Source organism: Lissotriton vulgaris, chromosome 10, assembly GCF_964263255.1.
Source record: "Lissotriton vulgaris chromosome 10, aLisVul1.2, whole genome shotgun sequence".
Classification (NCBI taxonomy): domain Eukaryota; kingdom Metazoa; phylum Chordata; class Amphibia; order Caudata; family Salamandridae; genus Lissotriton; species Lissotriton vulgaris.
Genome location: NC_141698.1, coordinates 114,913,943 through 114,932,521, shown reverse-complemented (window position 1 = coordinate 114,932,521; position 18,579 = coordinate 114,913,943). Strand labels below are relative to the sequence as shown.

The 18,579-nt window shown below is 45.1% G+C and overlaps 1 protein-coding gene across 2 annotated transcripts in view; it reads right to left on the bottom strand.

Annotated features, from left to right (window-relative positions):
• The window catches only part of SMURF1 (SMAD specific E3 ubiquitin protein ligase 1), a 384,967-nt gene that overhangs the window by 109,677 nt on the left and 256,711 nt on the right, over positions 1–18,579 (bottom strand). For both annotated transcript variants that reach the window (XM_086940654.1, XM_086940655.1), the window contains 2 exons: positions 18,000–18,114; positions 7,081–7,259 (listed from right to left, as the gene is read on the bottom strand). In XM_086940654.1, coding sequence (XP_086796780.1) covers positions 7,081–7,259; positions 18,000–18,114 — 294 coding nt within the window. The remainder of the gene's footprint in view (positions 1–7,080; positions 7,260–17,999; positions 18,115–18,579) is intronic.

Genomic DNA, 18,579 nt, shown 5'->3' with positions numbered 1-18,579 from the left:
TTTTTTGCTTCCTGTCACGCTACACCCCCTTACTCTCCCTCCCAGACCTCTCACATGAACTAACTTAACTTCCTACACCCAGTCTTACACTCTAGACTAGACGCTACATTGCTACGTCCAATGTGTGCTTTCCTCCACCTCGTGCTGCTTCTTTAATTTCTTTTCAAGCAAGCTCTCCTTAAGTGCATGTATTTTTGCACCTGTCTCCGTTGTCTGCCTCTCTCCCCTCCCGTGTTGCTCTCTCGTTCGTTTTCTTCTCTCCCATCCTCTGCTTTCTCTCGTGTTTCTCTCCCCACCCCTGCACTCCCTGTTGCTCTCTGTATGGCTTTCCCATGGTATCCTCTCCGAGTGTGCCCCCACACCTTGCACAAGATGATTTTTCCCCTTTCTCCTCGCCACGTGCTCCTCTGCTACTTCCTTTAAAAAAAATTATATATATATATATATATATATATATATATATATATATATATATATATATATATATATATATATATATATATATACACACACACACATTTACACACACACACACACACATTTACACACAAAAAACGTAATTTGTTTGATCTACCAATCCAAGTGGCCGGACATAGTGGCTTTGCCAATGCTTCTTTACACATCTCAATGTTTCTTCATTGCCATCGCCACCACTCAGCCAAGGCAAGCTGTACCCCAGCAAGAGCCTTTACCACTGGCCGGGCTTGTGACTGGGTTCACCACGGGCTGAATGTCGCTCTCTAAGGTGCCTTTGTACCAGGATTTTGTCGTTACTGCCCAAGGGTGGCCTTTCTTAATGTTCATTTTCTACAGTTTAAGAAACAGCTAATATGTTTACTAGACCCTAGTGTAAGTAGAATGTGCTGCAATACAACAGTCATTTTTGTTGCAACTGAACTTGTGACAGGTGGCTCCGCCAATGAGCAGGTCAAGAAATTACGACCTATTGGAGGGAGCGACACAGCCAGACCACATTCCCCTGCTGCCTTTCTGACAGCAAGCCATTTTGCTCCCCTCAAACGTCATGAATGACCTCTCCACCTAACATAGATGGGAGAAGTGGTAAGGTCACTTTTTTCATAATTTACAACCCTTTTGCAGAAGTTGCATCTATGTGATGCACTTTTTAACTTCTGATATGTGCGTCACCTGATACTAGATGAAGTAAAGTTGGATTTCCTCTTCTTGCTGTACTTTATTTTATTCAACCCTAAGATAAAGTGCATTTTTGTTCACTTTTTTCATAACACAAGTTCAATGGGAAGTCTAGATTGAATTTGCGTAAAATCTTTACATGCCATTTCGATTTTATTATTAAGCACACAAGTGGAACAACAGAGTCCTGACTGAAACTTACAAAGGGAACTAATCCACCTTTAACCCGGTTTAGATTTACTCACAAGTTAATTCCTCCCTTTCTTCCTCCTTGTTCGCTCCTCTCTTAGGTAACTGTCCTCTTAACGCGCATCGCATCCCACTGATCTCTTTAGGTCACTCGCACAAGCATCCGCGCCCACAAGAACTCAGAGCCATTAATTTGCGTTTTGTAGAGATACATCCAAATATAAATTTGAAATAGAAAGATTACTCATAACTACACCCCTCTCTCTACACCCCCATGTCTCCCTCTCTCTACACCCCCCTCACTCTCTCCACCTCTATCGCCGTCTGGCGCCCACCCTCCCTCCGGCGCCCGCCCTCCTGTAGCATCCTGCTACATAGAACCACAGACACAGGTTCTTAATTAAAGGGGCTTTATTAACAGTTACTTATCTCTACCCTGTCCCTACTCTAACTGCCCTTTTCCTGTGTCCGCTCCTCCTCTTCCTCTGGCCCCCTAGCTCCGCCCACTCCCAACTACTAGTATGCTAACTTCATAACATCTCCCCCCATTGTGACAAAACAAACAAAACATACTGACTTCTCAGTCCATCTCTACGATCAGTCTCTTGGGTGGACGTACGTCACGATGAGGTCGTGGCGACCTGGCTCTCGGACTATTAGTACTCAGTGTCTCAATGATCGGAGAAGTGCTCTCACGATCATCTGAATGCAGTTCTTCCGAACTGGGAGTGTCCATTTCACTCATCATGGTTCTGGAGGCATCTTGTGGCAGTTTCTTAAAGTGCGAGATGTTTCTCCTGACTCGCCGCTGCTCGGACTCCGCCGTCAACATAGTTCCTTTCCTTTTCGTGATCACCAATGGTTCGTCCTTGAATAGACAGTCGGTCTTTTTCTGCGGCTCCTGCTTGACGATAACATGGTCCCCTTCATGTAACGATAGTGACCTCGCTCTTCTCCGGTGGTCTGCGTAGGCCTTCATTTTTCCTTTGTTGCGTTCGTCAGTTGCTCTTATTTCATGTGGATCTTTTGCAGATGATTATGCTTTCAAGGCTCCATCCCACGTTGGAATGCGATTCCTCATGGGACGTCCCAGCATGAGTGTCGCTGGGCACTGGCCAGTCGTTGCGTGAGGAGTTGTGCGGTAAGCTCGGAGGACTTCATTGAGTGCTGCTTGCAGATCACTTCCTTCCGCGGTAGCATGTTGGAAGGTCTTTTTGAGCGTGGCCATGAATCTCTCAATTGTCCCATTTGCCTGTGGCCAGAGGGGTGTAATCCTACGGTGATGAAAGTCTAGGTGTTTCGCAAAGGCTGCAAAGTCTTTCCCATTGAAAGGGGGCCCATTGTCTGATTTAACTGTCTTGGGAACCCCCCACGTTGCAAAGACTTCATCAAGTACTTTAAGAGTACTGGAGGCATTTGTGGACGGTACAAAGCATGCAATGGGATATCTAGAATATTCATCAATGATGGCCAGTACATATTTGCCCGATGACAGGGGTCCATAGAAATCAATAGCGATCTCTTGCCACACACCATTGGGTAGGGTGGTCATGTGTAATGGTGCCGGGGGATCGCTCTTGCTAGTGAGTTGACAGAGATGACAATCCTTCAAGGTGGCTTCCACCAATTGATCGAGGTATGGAAACCACACTCGTTCCCTTAGTGCTCGTTTGGTTGACACAATCCCCCGATGCCCTTCATGTGCAAGAGCAACCACTCCTTGTCTCAGTTGAGTGGGGATTACAATCCTCTGGTCTCGCAACAGTATGCCATCAGTGGTGGCCGACAGTTCGCCACTCACATGCCGGAAGGCCTGCATTTCACGTTGGACAGAGGAGTCGGCATTCTCATCCTGAGGGTCGTGTCTCCATCGATTGTTTCGAACCCTGTGAAGGACTTTCTGCAGGATGACATCCTGTGCCATACTCTCCCGAATAGTATCCATGGGGATAGCTGGAGGTAGAGCTCGGTCAGTCACAAAATGTATGTACTCTTCTGCGATGGATGAATTGGAAGCGGACGATGGAAGTGGGTGCCGGGACATGTAGTCCGCTGGATTTTCAGACTTCCCCGGTTTGTGGATTATGGTGAAAGTATATTCCTGTAACCGTAGGCCCCACCTTTCAATCCTCGGGGGCATCTTGGATCGTGGGTTTCCATAAATGGTGAGAAGAGCTTGATGGTCTGTAATTAAAGTGAAATGTTTGCCATATATGAAAACATGAAAATGTTCACATGCCCATACTACGGCTAGGCTCTCCTTTTCGGGCTGTGAGTAGGCCCGTTCCGGGTCAGTCAGACTACGACTCGCGTAGGCAATGATACGGCGTTGATCTGAGTCATTCTCATATTGTGCCAGGATCGCTCCAAGCCCCACGGGGCTGGTATCCACAGTTCTCAGTCTTTCGCTTTGGGTTGAAGTATGACAGGTGATCCGCTGATTCCACCGCTTTCTTGATTTCCTTAAATGACTGCTCACATTGGGGAGTCCATTCAAAGGTTGACCCTGTTTGGTTAGCATGCGGAGGGGATGGCTGATCGTGGCCTGGCGGGTCACATCTTGGTTGTCGCTTGAAAAGAATTTCTACTAGGTGAAGCTGTTCAGCGGTTGGCAAGCTCAATAGACAGTCTGCCTCTGGGCCCTTGATGACATGGATGACCGCTGATATGGTTGTGTTTTCATGTTTAAGAGTCGTCGAGAACTTCCCCAGGCAGGGAAGTGGCTTCTTGGCCATCCACGTGAAGACTCTCACGGGTGCAAATGTCAGAGGAGGCCGTGGGCTCATTCTTTCGTATTCGGTGACTGGAATGTAGCTTAAGGATGCACCAGAGTCTAATACAAACTTTGTGTCGTGATTGCCAACTTTGATATCCAGCCGAGGGTATTTCTTAAGCTGGTCCGGATCTGCCGCCAGGTTCAGGTACTCAATGGTGTATGCTGAGTCTCGGGACGACGGTCTGGATTCTCTGGAAGGTGACCTCCGCTCCCACCTGGACCGACATGACTCTCTGCTAGAGTGCGACGACCCAGAGGACTGCTCCTCTTGTCTTGGACAGCTCGCGCATGGTGTCTTCGGGTGTCGGACCGAGACATTCTTGGGGCTCTGCTTCGTGTGTCAGATCGTGGTGTCCTTGTGGTACCACTTAGTTTCTCCTTATTGTAGTCCCCACACATCCCTTCGAAATGGTTAGTTCGACCGCACTTCCGACATCTCTGACCCATGGCAGGGCAGCTGTCCACATGAGGGTAATCATACCCACATCGGTAACATTTCCTCACTCTTTCCGATTTTCTCTTTCTTCCATGGTTCTCGTCGCTGATATTTTGATTGTTCTTGACGGGAAGACGTGTGCGACCTCCATTGTCTGTCTCTTGAGCTCCTTCGACTGTCGCTTTTGGCGTGCACACGTCGCACTTGTTCATGACTTCCTTTGTGTTCTGTTTCAATATCGGCCGCGTACTTCTCCGCCTGATCATAAACTCGTGTCATCTCCTCTATGTCATCTAGTTCATGTACTTTTCTCAGTAGGCGCCTCCTAAGTTGCTCAGAATAACATCCGTCTATTATTTATGATTTGATAGTGGCATCTGTTGAGAAATTATCAAATTCACAGTGCTTGGCCAGTCTCCGCAGACGCATCATGAAGGCACTCATGGGCTCATCCTTCCCTTGCCGAGCGGAGTGGAACGTGTGGCGTTCGTAGTCTACATTTCTTTTGTGAAGAAATTTTTTATTCAAAACGTCACGTGCTTTGTCGTAAGTATCCGTGTCAGTAGCAGGAAGGTCCTTAATTATTTTAACTATCTCTCGCCCCGCCAGGTTGCGCAGGGCAATCAACTTTTTGTCCCCTATAATGTCCGATCCTTCAACGTAATCTTCAAACTCTTCCAGCCATTCTTGCCATCTGGGACCCATACTCCCTCCAGTTGTCACCTTGAGAGGCGCGGGTGCCCGCAGGAGCGACTGGGGCAGTCCACGCCAGGATTCACTCCTCCTCCGCCACTATGGACATCAGGTGAGATTGGGGTGGGCTCCCAGCTCACCTTCGTAGTTCCCGTTCTCTCGCGCCGACGACCTGCCAAACCTGACGCATTAGGCGTGAGGTTTTCCGATCTCCGACAGCGCCCGGGCTCAAATTGCAGCGCTCTTCGCAGCGCTTGCTGGCGGCATGTCGTGGACGCCGTCCACGGCTCTGGGGCACTTCTTCCTTCCTGGGCACAGTATAGGGTCGGAGTGGGCTCCCAATCTCTGCACACGGGCCACTCACCCAGGGCACACGCTTCCAGCGTGAGAAGACTTTCAACGCGATCGACTGCTTGGCTCTCGAGCGGTTCAGCGCTCGTTTCTTCGGCCCCTGTGCTCCCTCACAGACTTTGAAGGGCAATCGTAACAGCTGCTGCTGGCCTCGTCCTTCAGGCGGCAGCGCGGCTCCATTCAGCAGCGTTTTCGAAGCTGCTCAGGACAGGGCGTCCTTGTGAGGCTCTGCACACAGTGGGGCTTGCTCTATCCCACTCTCGTCGCCAGTTGTAGCATCCTGCTACAAAGAACCACAGACACAGGTTCTTAATTAAAGGAGCTTTATTAACAGTTACTTATCTCTACCCTGTCCCTACTCTAACTGCCCTTTTCCTGTGTCCGCTCCTCCTCTTCCTCTGGCCCCCTAGCTCCGCCCACTCCCAACTACTAGTATGCTAACTTCATAACACCTCCCTCCCTCCGTCCATCTGGCGCCCGCCCTCCCTCCCTCCCTCCGTCTGGCGCCCGACCTCCCTCCCTCCGTCTGGCGCCCTCCCGCCCTCTCGCTATCTGTCGCCCTCGCGCCCGCTATCTGTCGCCCTCGCGCCCGCTATCTGTCGCCCTCCCGCCCGCTATCTGTCGCCCTCCCGCCCTCTATCCGTCGCCCTCCCGCCCTCTATCTGTCGCCCTCCCGCCATCTATCTGTCGCCCTCCCGCCATCTATCTGTCGCCCTCCCGCCATCTATCTGTCGCCCTCCCGCCATCTATCTGTCGGCCTCCCGCCATCTATCTGTCGCCCTCCCTCTATCTGTCGCCCTCCCTCTATCTTTATATCGCACTCACTTTCTATCGCATCACCACAGCATCACTCAGGAGCACCACCACACCATCACTCAGGGGCACCACAATATCACTATGCGCTACCACAGCATCACTGAACGCCACAGCATCACTCGTTGCCACCACAACATCACTCAGCGCCAGCACAGCATCAATCTGTGCAACCATTCAACAACTGGTTCAAATATGTTCTCTCAATGTTCCAAGCTTTACTACAAATGTCACAAAAAGAAGTTAATTTTTCACTTCTGTTCTTGGATTTGTCAATAAAATACACTGAAAATAATCTTCACAAAAAATATTTACCAAAGTTCAAGCTATTGCCATTATAAATGACAATAACTTATTTACGTATTAATTATTTAAAAAAATAAGTCATTGTTAGCTGTAATAATGCATCTAAGTCATGTAAATACAACACATTGCATTACAAATGCTATAGGTGTCACATTTGCGAAAGTTAAAACAATTGGCATTGTAAATGACAAAGCTATTAATTTAGCTATTTTAAAAACCAACAGAATTACAAAATTTGTCATTTACAATACCAATAGCTCAAACTTTCCTAATGCGAGACCTATTGGATTGCAAATGCTTTTTTAATTGTCTGACAGCTTTAGCAAATTTTCTCAGTTACAAAAATATGAAAGGCACTTACAGAATCCATACTAAGCTCTTGTGCAGCTCTGGGTCAACAGACTCCAGATCAGACAGCTGAATAGGTTTCCCCAGGAGCTGTTTGTAGAAAGGAACTGTGAATCCGCCATTGATGTAGTGACCATGGAAAACAGCTAATCCCATTATCCGACCAACAAAATGGAAATAAGACAAATGGTCCTGTAATAAAAAAAAGGAATGTCAAAGGACGTCAATGATCAATCTACAACATCTTGTATGGTACATCATTTATATTTAAGATCATAGTCAGCGATAGAATATGAAAAAAGTGAATACAGTAGTTCCTAGAAGCATCATGAAGAATGGAAAGGAGGGAGGGATCCATGTCTGCCCACTGCAAAGAAAGGGGTAGTTATTAAAACCATCCCAATCTTGTCGACCCACAAGCAATTAGGCCACAATGTGGGCATGTCTTCCAATGGGATAGAAGGAAGAAATACTTAACTACCCAGTCACTCACTGCCCAACCTCTATTCCAGTTTGCTGATAGACCATTATATAAGGGGTTAATGTGCAGGGATGGCACTGCCTTAGACTGACCCGGCTAGCCCACCTGGTCTCATACCCTTAAAAGCTAGCTATCTAGAGCCAATTGTGAGAGGTTGGGCTATTAACAGTCTTGCCTCATCCCTCTTACCTGCTACCATTAAAAGATAATGTTACTGGAACCGGACAGAGATGGGGCTGCTCAGCTACCTACTAGTCTATTTAGTGTCATATCCAGTCCAATATCCAGGCCACACAAATAAATGGGTGCAGAAGTAGGCCACTGGTTTACCTTGACATTATCCACTAAAATTACAGTGGACCATCCTGCTTCTGGATCACTTAGAACAAGTTTAATTAAGAAAGCATAATAAAATGGAAAATGCTAAAAAGGAAAAGCCTCTGGAATGCAACCAAAGAGAGGCAAACGTTTATCATATGGTTTGGAATTGCCCACCTAATGGTATGTACTGAAGGACTGTGTGATAGAGCGGAAAATACAGTAGGGATTACACTGCCAAAAAATACCCAAAGCATGCCTTTCACGTATAGGCACATTCACTAAGACTAAAATGAAAACAAAAGCAAGGATGCTATCGTTGATAGTTGCAAAAATGATATTAAAGTTTAAAAGATGAATTGTCTATAGCAAAATTAGATTCAAGAAAAGCATTCCACAGCACATCAGACCTCCAGAACCGAAAAAAAACCAATTCGGATATACTTAACACAATTCTAATGGTACATAATGTTAGCTACATAAATGTGATTGTATATATGCACTACTTTCAGATTAGCAGAAGATATGTATATTAAAACTGGCAAAACATGAGACTGTGGTTAATTGCTGCTGAACAATTGATCTATTTTCTTTTCTGGTGTTATGTAGCTATAGAAAATACTATACTCTGATGGATAGGAGTCCGAAAATTGAAAAAATTATAATAAAATATGTTTCACAACACCATGTTCTGCAGGAACAATGTCCATACTTGCAAACAATTTATAATAAATCTGGGACACTAAAATATCACAAGAATTAGAAACTAATTTAACTACAGCAAAATAAACGGAACCCAAACTTAGGACACAGAAAGACTTCTGAGAGGGAGGACTTACTTTTATTAAATCTCCTCTAATAAATGGGTACTTAACTACATTTGGCCAAGTCAGAAATGAAAAATAGTTGAATGGTCTCCCAAAAACACAATACATGTACTTAACATGCAGAGTGAAACAAACAATTGAATGACTCAATTTGTTGAACCTAACCATAAAAACACCTACTGCCAATATATAATACAGTACAATGTTCACTCGCAGTGTAATATTTACCATACAGAGCACCCACAAATGTTAAGTGCAAATGGACAGATACAGATTATACAGGATGACAAAGTATCCATTAAGTAAACCACTTAGATCTTTACCACCATTACAATTTATATACCAAATGGTACACATGAAAAGACAAAACGTCCGGACAAGGAAATTATTATATTGTACTGAAAGAAAATAGTCTGCTATAATTATCTTAAGGATGAGCTGGTCTACAGTCCGTCAGGCATTGGCATCGACAGCAGGGCAGTTAAATGCCATAACCTTGATGGAAACTAAGGCACATTGATGGCAGCGGACTGGGTATCTGCATCATCAACTGCTGTCTAGGCTCTTCTCTGTACTTGGCTGAGCAGGTATATCAGAAGTTTTTGCAGGGCAAGGTCCAAAAACCTTATAAAGGCTGTTCGTAAGCGGACCAGCGGATCTGTGGTGTGACCGCTAGATGCCCTGCTTGCTTGGAAATCATTGGGTGGGTAAAAAAAAAACTGAGAATTACCTTCCATTTGCTGAAAAAAGGTTGCCACCGATCTAACAAGAAAATTGAAATTCTGGAAAAAGACCAGATTAAAAGAGGCGCAGGGGTCCGAGAAGCACAAGAAGAAGAGGAATGGAACTGCAGCAGTTTACATGTGCTTTATCATACATCCGTGCATGGCTGAAGCGAATTGTGCTGGCGGCAGAATTTGAAGATGCAGTTTGCTAGCCTGGAGGCTTTTACCCAAACTGTACTGTAGACAGGCATATCACCAGCTTTGCACAGCATGATATTACTCAGGAAATCAATACGCTTGATCACCACAATTTGATACATGCCAGCAGTGAATGCTGTTAATTAAGCCAATTATCATTAAACAAAACTAATGATGCTGCTATTAGCGACCTTCTAGTACTGATGTTCAAAAATTATACTGCTTTTCATAACTATCGATTTCACAGAAACCATAAGTGTTTGCTGCTGTTCTAGAATTACTTAACCTTTTAGACTGTGGCATACCAATAGTCTGTTGCTTTCTAGAAAAAATCTGCAGGACAGGGTTTCCTCTTGGCAAGGTGGATATTAAAAAACTATTTTGCATTAGGTAACATTGTAAAAATAAATAGCCAAGACAAATTCTTAATCAATTCACAAGAACACTAATGTATTCCTAATGTATTACTTTCATTTTACAAAATCTAGTATGTCTTACTTTGCCTAGTCAAGTGTCATTTGAAGTACTTTGAAAATATACTCTTGCAAATCTTTTTATTTAGCTTTCACAAATTTACGTCACATAGAAAAATTAGCTTAAAATGGATCAAAGCCTCAAACAAAAAAACTCCATGGTACATTCCATACCAGTACTTAAGGGCATAGCCGCGGGAAGTAGGGGTGCTGCAGCACCTCAAAGTAAACATGCTAGATTTCAGAAAGTGAATGAGCAATAAAGATGCCTATAAATGTTTTTATCTTGTCACATTTGCTGTGCATTTAAAGACAGGTCAAATGTCAGGCTATGCCTTCTGTCAAATTGCTGCTTATTCTTTTAACCCATAGACTGGTGTTTACTTCTCTTTCTCCGACTGTAAAGTTAAAGGATTCTGTAAAGTGAACTATGACAACCTTGCTGGGGCACAGTGTCTGTGAAAGGATACACTGCGGGATGTCAGTGGTTTTCCAATACCCAACAGTATTTAAATACCAGTAAATGAACTGTACAACTATTTTCAAAATATATTAGCAACTAGTAAAAAGAAACAAAGCAGTTTTTTGTAATTCTAAAGTGCTATGGAAACATTTTACGAGACTCAAAAATCATAACACTTTCCTAAATGATGTGCAAATGATCCATACCTGAGAGAAATGACATGCATACATCGGCACAAGCGACCACGTTGGCTGCAAATACGCCTTCCTAGCCTTACCCCAGTATTGTGCTTCTTGTATTCCTTTTCCCTATTATTATTATTGACCCCCCCCTTTTCTTTTCACTATTTCACATGCATATTCGTTCTCCCCTCCCAACCCCCCCCCCCAGTTCGCCAAGTTGGCAATGTCCCTAAGAATTCATTAATGGACGCAATAGTCAAACTGATCGAAACCCACCGTGACACATGACATACGGTTGTTCCTTTAATGGTTCGCAACACGCACGCCTTTATCTGAGGAGACACTTCGCATAACTGGTCTACTCGGCATGATACGAGACGAGCTGTCACGTATGAATGACGCTGGGTCCTAACCGGCGCACATACGTGAAATGCACCACATTTACTACAGATCCAAACGACGACCTGCTCTTACGACACCCCACTGGGCGCACACTTACTGCACACGATGGGCCACAACCACATGACATGTACCATCGACTCAGTTACCAAGCGCCATCTCCATTCTAGCTGATGGTCCGTGGCTCTGTGGATAACAAACAACAGTACCACGAGGAACTGTTATTTGATTCATGTATTTTTCCTTTTCAGCATCGACAGCTAAGAAATGAGAAGACTAATGTATAATACTGTTGCTGTACATGTTCATTGATATGCCTCGCAAAGATAACCTTTATTTTACCCTCCTCAACCTATTGCTCTGTATTGTTACTATATGTTGAACTCTCAATAAAAATGTTCAAACAAAAAAAATGTGCAAATGACAATAACTGCTGAAACCAAATTTCCACAAATTGTCACGTGCGCTAATGTGCGGTCAGTAAATGACAGTGTGTTACCACACCATGCTTTAGTAATATGTTTGCAACAGTGTACACCAAAATGCAGCACTGCCTACATACCAAATCTTTACCATTCGCCTGCTGAATGGGTATGGCATTTTCTCTTTTCCTTTGACCATCATATTGGGGAGATTACTCTTTAATCTCCATCATATTTACTTACAGTGTGATGGCCATACAAGTTTTAAAGTCTGATCCCGTAGTTTAGGAATATTTGAATTTTTGGATCTACTCCCCACTTCCCTCTTGTGTAGTACGATACAGATATTAGTATATCACAAAATGCTTGACAAGCATTTGAAGGGGAACATTCTAGATGTTCTTTTCCGAGACAGATATTTTTCTCTTGACCGCCTGGACCCTCATTCAGCCCGGTTGCTCCTCCACGCTCCAGCTGACCACACGCTGGTATCGTTGTGCTTTTCCATTTCTCTGCTCCCAACGCTGCATTGCCCTGCATTCACCCATTTGCTAGCGCTGCACCATCGCTCCATAGCGCTGTACTGCCGTTTTAATTTTACCTCATGAATAGCGCTGCTCTGCTGAATTAATTATTTTATTGTGCCGCACTGTCGCCTTACTTATTTCATTAACCCTGAATTGTTCAGCTGTGTCGTGCGTGTAAAGCTTCATTACGCTGTGCATTTGCTGGCCCTGGCTGTGCTCGCCTTTGACCCTCCATTTTGTGCATTTGTTTTGTTTATCCCCTGGTCCGCCCCTCCTCCCGCCACCGCCTCCTCCCAGCTGCTGCCCCTCCCACGCTCCGCCCCCTCCACCATCCATTTATGACCGATGCCCTAACGCGCAGCGTTCACGCGCAGCGACCGCGCCCAATCCGCGCCGAAGGTGCGCCAAAGGTAAGCCCGTCTACGCCCGTCCGCGCCTGGACCGCGCCCAGCGCCAGTCCCCCTGCCCCTCACGCTGCCCAGCCCCCCCGCATTACCTACGATGCCGCCACCCTCCTAGCCCTTAACCCCGGTCGTGCCCCCAACTGCGTCCAAGCCGCTCCTGGACGCACCCATGGACCGTTCTCCTGCTTCTCCTGCAAATTTAGCGGCACCGACAACATCTCCGCTACGACCACAACACAGATCCCCGACCCCAACCACCTAAAATGCATCCTTCTCAACACCCGCTCGGTCCACAGGCACGCCATTGACCTTTGGAACCTACTAGACACCATCTCTCCAGACGTCGCCTTCCTAACGGAAACATGGATGAACGCTTCCTCCGCCCCTGACATCGCCATCGCTATCCCTGATGACTATAAGATCACACGCAAGGACCGCACCGACCATACAGGAGGTGGAATCGCTATCGTCCATAAGAAATCAATCCGCATCTCAACCAGCTCTGACGCCAACCTCGCCAACTCCGAACATCTTCACTTCCAGATCCACATCGACCCCAAGACCACACTCAGAGGCACCCTCCTCTACAGACCACCAGGACCACGCGCAAAATTCAGTGAAGACATCACGGACTTCATCACCCCACACGCGCTCCCCTCCAAAGACTACATCCTTCTGGGAGACCTCAACTTCCACCTTGAAAAGATCAACGACCGCAACACCGCCACCCTCTTGGACAACCTCGCCAACCTCGGACTTAAACAACTGGTCACTTCCCCCACCCACATCGCAGGTCACACTCTCGACCCCATCTTCACCTCCAGCAACCATATCTCCTTCAGCCACACTACGGATCTCCTCTGGACTGACCACAGCTGCGTTCACTTCACCTACAACAAGCCGAAACCCATCATCCACCTCCAACCAACTCTACAAAGAAACTGGAACAAAATCACCACGGAGCAGATCTCCACATCGCTCCTTCAAACCTCCCCAGCCCTCTCTTCTAACGCCAACGAAGCCGCCTCCAACCTCACCCTTTGGTTATCCAAAACCGCCGACACCTTAGCACCACTGAAAAAACGTCAACACAAACTTGGCATCAAGAAGGCCTCATGGTTCAACGATGACCTCAAGAAGTCCAAGAAACTGTGCCGCTCCCTTGAAAAGGACTGGAAAAAAGACCCATCCACCAGCAACAAGGACGCCTTCAAAAGCGCCATCCGTACTCACCACCAACTGATCCGAAAAGCCAAGAAAACAGCATTCAAGGATCGACTTGACAACAACGCCCACAACAGCAAGGAACTTTTCAACATCGTCAAGGAATTTTCCAACCCCTCGGCCAACTCCAACGACATCACCCCCTCTCAAACCCTCTGCGATTCCCTAGCCTCTTTTTTCCACAACAAGATTGCAGACATCCACAGCAGCTTTGACAACCAACCCGGAAGCCAACCCACCCTACCATCAGCTGACCATCTTCCCCCCGTTAACACCCTTAACGCCTGGAACCTAATCTCCACTGAGGACACCATCCGCCTGATGAATTCCATCCACTCTGGATCCCCCACAGACCCATGCCCTCACCACATCTTCAACAAAGCAGACTCCGTCATAGCTCCGCACCTCCGAGACGTCATCAACTGCTCCTTCAACTCCGCTACCTTCCCAGAAGACTGGAAACACGCTGAACTCACCGCCCTTCTGAAAAAACCAACAGCAGACCCCACCGAACTCAAAAACTACCGCCCCATCTCGCTTCTTCCATTCCCGGCCAAAGTCATCGAGAAAGCTGTCAACAACCAGCTCGCCGCCTTCCTCGAAGCCAACAAATCACTCGACCCCTCACAATCTGGCTTCCGAGCCAAACACAGCACTGAGACCGCCCTCATCGCAGCAACAGACGACATTCGAACTCTACTGGACAATGGAGACACAGTCGCCCTCATCCTCCTCGACCTCTCTGCAGCCTTCGACACAGTCTGCCACAAAACCCTTTTACAACGCCTCAGAAACATCGGAATCCAAGAAAAGGCACTGGAATGGATCACCTCGTTCCTCACCGGAAGAACCCAGAGAGTCCGCCTCCCACCATTCAAGTCCGAGGCCTCTGAAATCATCTGCGGCGTACCACAAGGATCCTCACTCAGTCCCACCCTCTTCAACATATACATGAGCCCCCTCGCGGCCATCGCCCGCCAACACAACCTCAACATCATCTCTTACGCGGATGACACTCAACTGATCCTATCTCTCACCAAGGACCCCAGCACCGCCAAAACTAACCTACACGAAGGAATGAAAGAAGTTGCCGAATGGATGAAACAAAGCCGTCTGAAACTGAACTCAGACAAAACAGAAGTCCTCATCTTAGGTAAATCCCCCTCTGCATGGGACGACTCCTGGTGGCCGGAAGCCCTCGGAAATGCACCCATCCCCACAGACCACGCACGGAACCTTGGCGTCATCCTGGATTCTTCACTCTCAATGAACAGACAAGTCAGCGCCGTATCCTCCTCCTGCTTTAACATTCTTCGCATGCTCAGAAAAACATTTCGCTGGATCCCCTCCAAAACAAGGAAAACAGTCACCCACGCTCTAGTCACGAGCCGACTGGACTACGGAAACACCCTCTACGCAGGTACCACCGCTAAACTCCAGAAGAAACTACAACGAATCCAAAACACCTCAGCCAGGCTCATATTAGACATCCCACGCAACGAACACATCTCTGGTCACCTTAAAGACCTCCACTGGCTACCCGTCAATAAGAGACTCACTTTCCGACTGCTTACCCACGCACAAGTAAGCCTGTGCCAATGAGAGTTTTATTATTTGAAAAAAGCCATCGACTCTACTGGAGCCCCAGGATAAAGAGATTTTTCACAACTAAATTCAAAATCTTTTCAAAAAACATCCTGCAAGCGTAGAACAAAGTGCGGGTCTCTAGTAGAGACTACAGCTTCCACAATAATCCTTGCTTTGCAATGAACCTTAAATAAGGATATGCTGTCTGCTTGAGTGGACTAATTTTGTTAATGAATCTTCTCAATCTGACATTAGGAACAGACTATAAAATCAGTGATGGTGTTGCCTCTCCTTATAACTTAATCTTTGGCCTTGATGGCGCTATTGTTTGCAATCTATTTTCACCACCTCTCCACAGCAAAATTACATAACCATGCTGCTGCAGGCCAATTGCTGTTGGCATTATCACACCTTAAGCTCAAACGCTTACAGATTTTATTCTAGCTGGATCATAATACGAATGTACTTTGCATTAGATGATATAAAGATGGAGGTGGTTGATGTATTGCAGGTCCCAATGTTAAATCGTTCTGTCGCTGAATGTACTGGTGATGGGCCCTTTCTTCAGCACCCAAGCAAAAAGTGAATCACAGACCCCTTGCCTTGGGTTGGGTTGGAAGGAGATTCTTCTCCACAGCAGACAACCCTGAGAATCATCTAGGAAATGCTAGGCCTTTGAAAGTTTCTCATATTTTTTCCATCTACTCCGAATCCTTTTTCATTAAACCAGTAGAAACAGACAATTTGCATACAGAGTTATTAATACTTTTACTACAAAGGCAAAAACTCAAGAAGTCTGGGAGCAATCTGTTTCCTCCAACATTTTAAAGCTACATTCGGTATAAACTGCCGGCACGTTACAGGATGCAAGTCTTTGGTCTTAGTCAACGGCTCAAAGGCCTTATCCAACAGTGAGAAAAACATGCATATTAAGGACTGAGAATTAACACCAAGATTGCATGAACAAATGAAACAAACCTATCACTACTCTCGTGCTCAGAGAAAAATAATGAACGCACGTCTAGTAGCCACTCTAGCACCTTAGACTATGGTAACAGAATTGCACTGGTCTACCATAATCTAACTTCTTAAAGTCAAATACATTTGATCAGACCTCTCAGGCTTTGTATCAAAAAGGGCCATGTTGAAGTCCCTTGTGTGGTCCAAAAGGCTTAACTTCCAGGGACATCAATTAATCCTGCATTCACTGTGGTCTACAGTTCTATAAATCTTTGTATATGTGGCTGTACTAGCTAAAACACTCTCCAATGGATACTGAGGTTCTCTGTTTCCCTCCACCTTTCTGCAGTAAAATAAGCCTCTTTTACAGTGCAAGGGTGCTAGGAAACAATGCACCACAACAAGCTGTCATTCTACGGTTCTCTAACCAACTGAATGTAAGTGCACGAAGAACCTGATTTCCTAAGTTTAAAAGTAAAGTTAAAGCACACCTTTAAAGTGTTGTACTGTTTCATTTGAGAGCTTTTATTACATCAAGTATGTATAAAACATCTCATCACTTCACCAGTTCCTTGCTATAAAGGATTAGAAATGCTAAACTACAGAAATCTAGATTCTTTGAAGCCAAATAAAGGAGCAATAAACAGTTGGGGCGTAACACTATTTAATGGACTATAGATGCTCCTATTGTTTATCATTCGAAGGCAGGAAGGGTCTTTCTTTGTTAAGGCTGTATGCAGACAGCAAACAAGGTCAATAGATCTGGGTTTAGTTTTGGGGAAGTTTGGATATAGTTTGGTGGCTACCCTAATAATGAAAACCCATAATAAAGCAATAGCCTGACCGAAAAAAACATGGACGTTAGGAATAGGATCTCTTTGCTGATATGCACACATTTTCGGGGGGCAGGAGGGGGGAGCAAGTAAATTCAACATGTTACCTCATGAGCAGAAAGTCAAACAAGCGAACATGCAAGGCCGAATAGTGAAAAGCATGGTTAGTTCATGAGAGGCTAAGGCATCCCAACAGCATTCGCATTCTACAGAAAAAAAGCATTAAAAAAATGTTTGTGTCAGCAAAGAACACATCCTCTGCCTCAAGTGAGATGCCGCAACGTAACCACTGACTTAATGCCATGTCCTTCATAGACAATCACAGTCAACAAAGGTAAACCACAAAAAACACATGCAATCCAAAAGCTGAAAGAGGCTGAATCAAAACGCATTCTCTTGGTCTCTTTTTAATGTACTTTTTTGGTTTTTAAATAACTGAAAACATGAAGTTACTGCACTTAAGGCTGTCTGTAGCCAGACCTGAAAAGGTGACTAACAAATATAAGTCGAAAAATTACAGATTGTGAAAGATGCACATAAAATAACTACTGATGATACGAAAGAAGAAAACGGTCTATGGTATCTGTGAAAGTGAAGACCCATTCAGCATCATAAAAAGCAAAATGAGCGAGGTACATAAAACCTTCAAAACTGAATAGAATTTATATTGTGTATTAAGAGATTTTGAAAAGGTGTAAATGAATCCAAAATGATACTTGCACACCATTTTGCTTTCACCCTGATAATAAAAATTCTAATATACAAGGTCTATTTAATAATTTCTACAAAAAAAGGCCTTGTATTTTACAAGGGCTCACAGCGAAGTGTACAACAAACATGAAGAAGATTCACAAACACTTGCAAATATGCGATAGTAACGTTACCCTTTACCTCTTTATGAATACTTACAGGGTTAATTGAAGAATCTGGATTGATTTGCAGCGTGTAAATATTGTCGGTAGAATACTGGAAAAGTCCATAATAGGGATTCAACATTTCGTGGCACAGTAAGTACAACCACTCCCTGCCAAACAGAGCAATATCTTTGAATAGTGAACATCTTACTTGCAGTTTGTAATAAGTACATTCTGCCCACAATTTTGAAAGTTTAAGTTATAAAAATGTTTATCAAATTAACACTGCATACAATTTTAAGTATATAATGCTAGTAAATTCGTTTCAACAAAGAGTGATCCATCTCATTGTATATAGGACAATCCATATGCTACATAATGATTTATCTCTACTAATATGGAAAAGGATACTTATCTGTAACAACTGTTTTGCAACTTACAGACTCTTCCGAATTCATATGTTGCTCAATTATTCTAGCAGATAGTGGTTGGTTCTCGAATGGGCTCTTTTCTCCCAAGGCGTCAATGGTTAGGTGGGTAGTGTTATCGCTCTATTTATTTATAGAGATTTATATAGAGCCAACTTGACCCGAAGGTATTGGGTATCAGAGCGCTTTACACAAGCACCAGTTGCG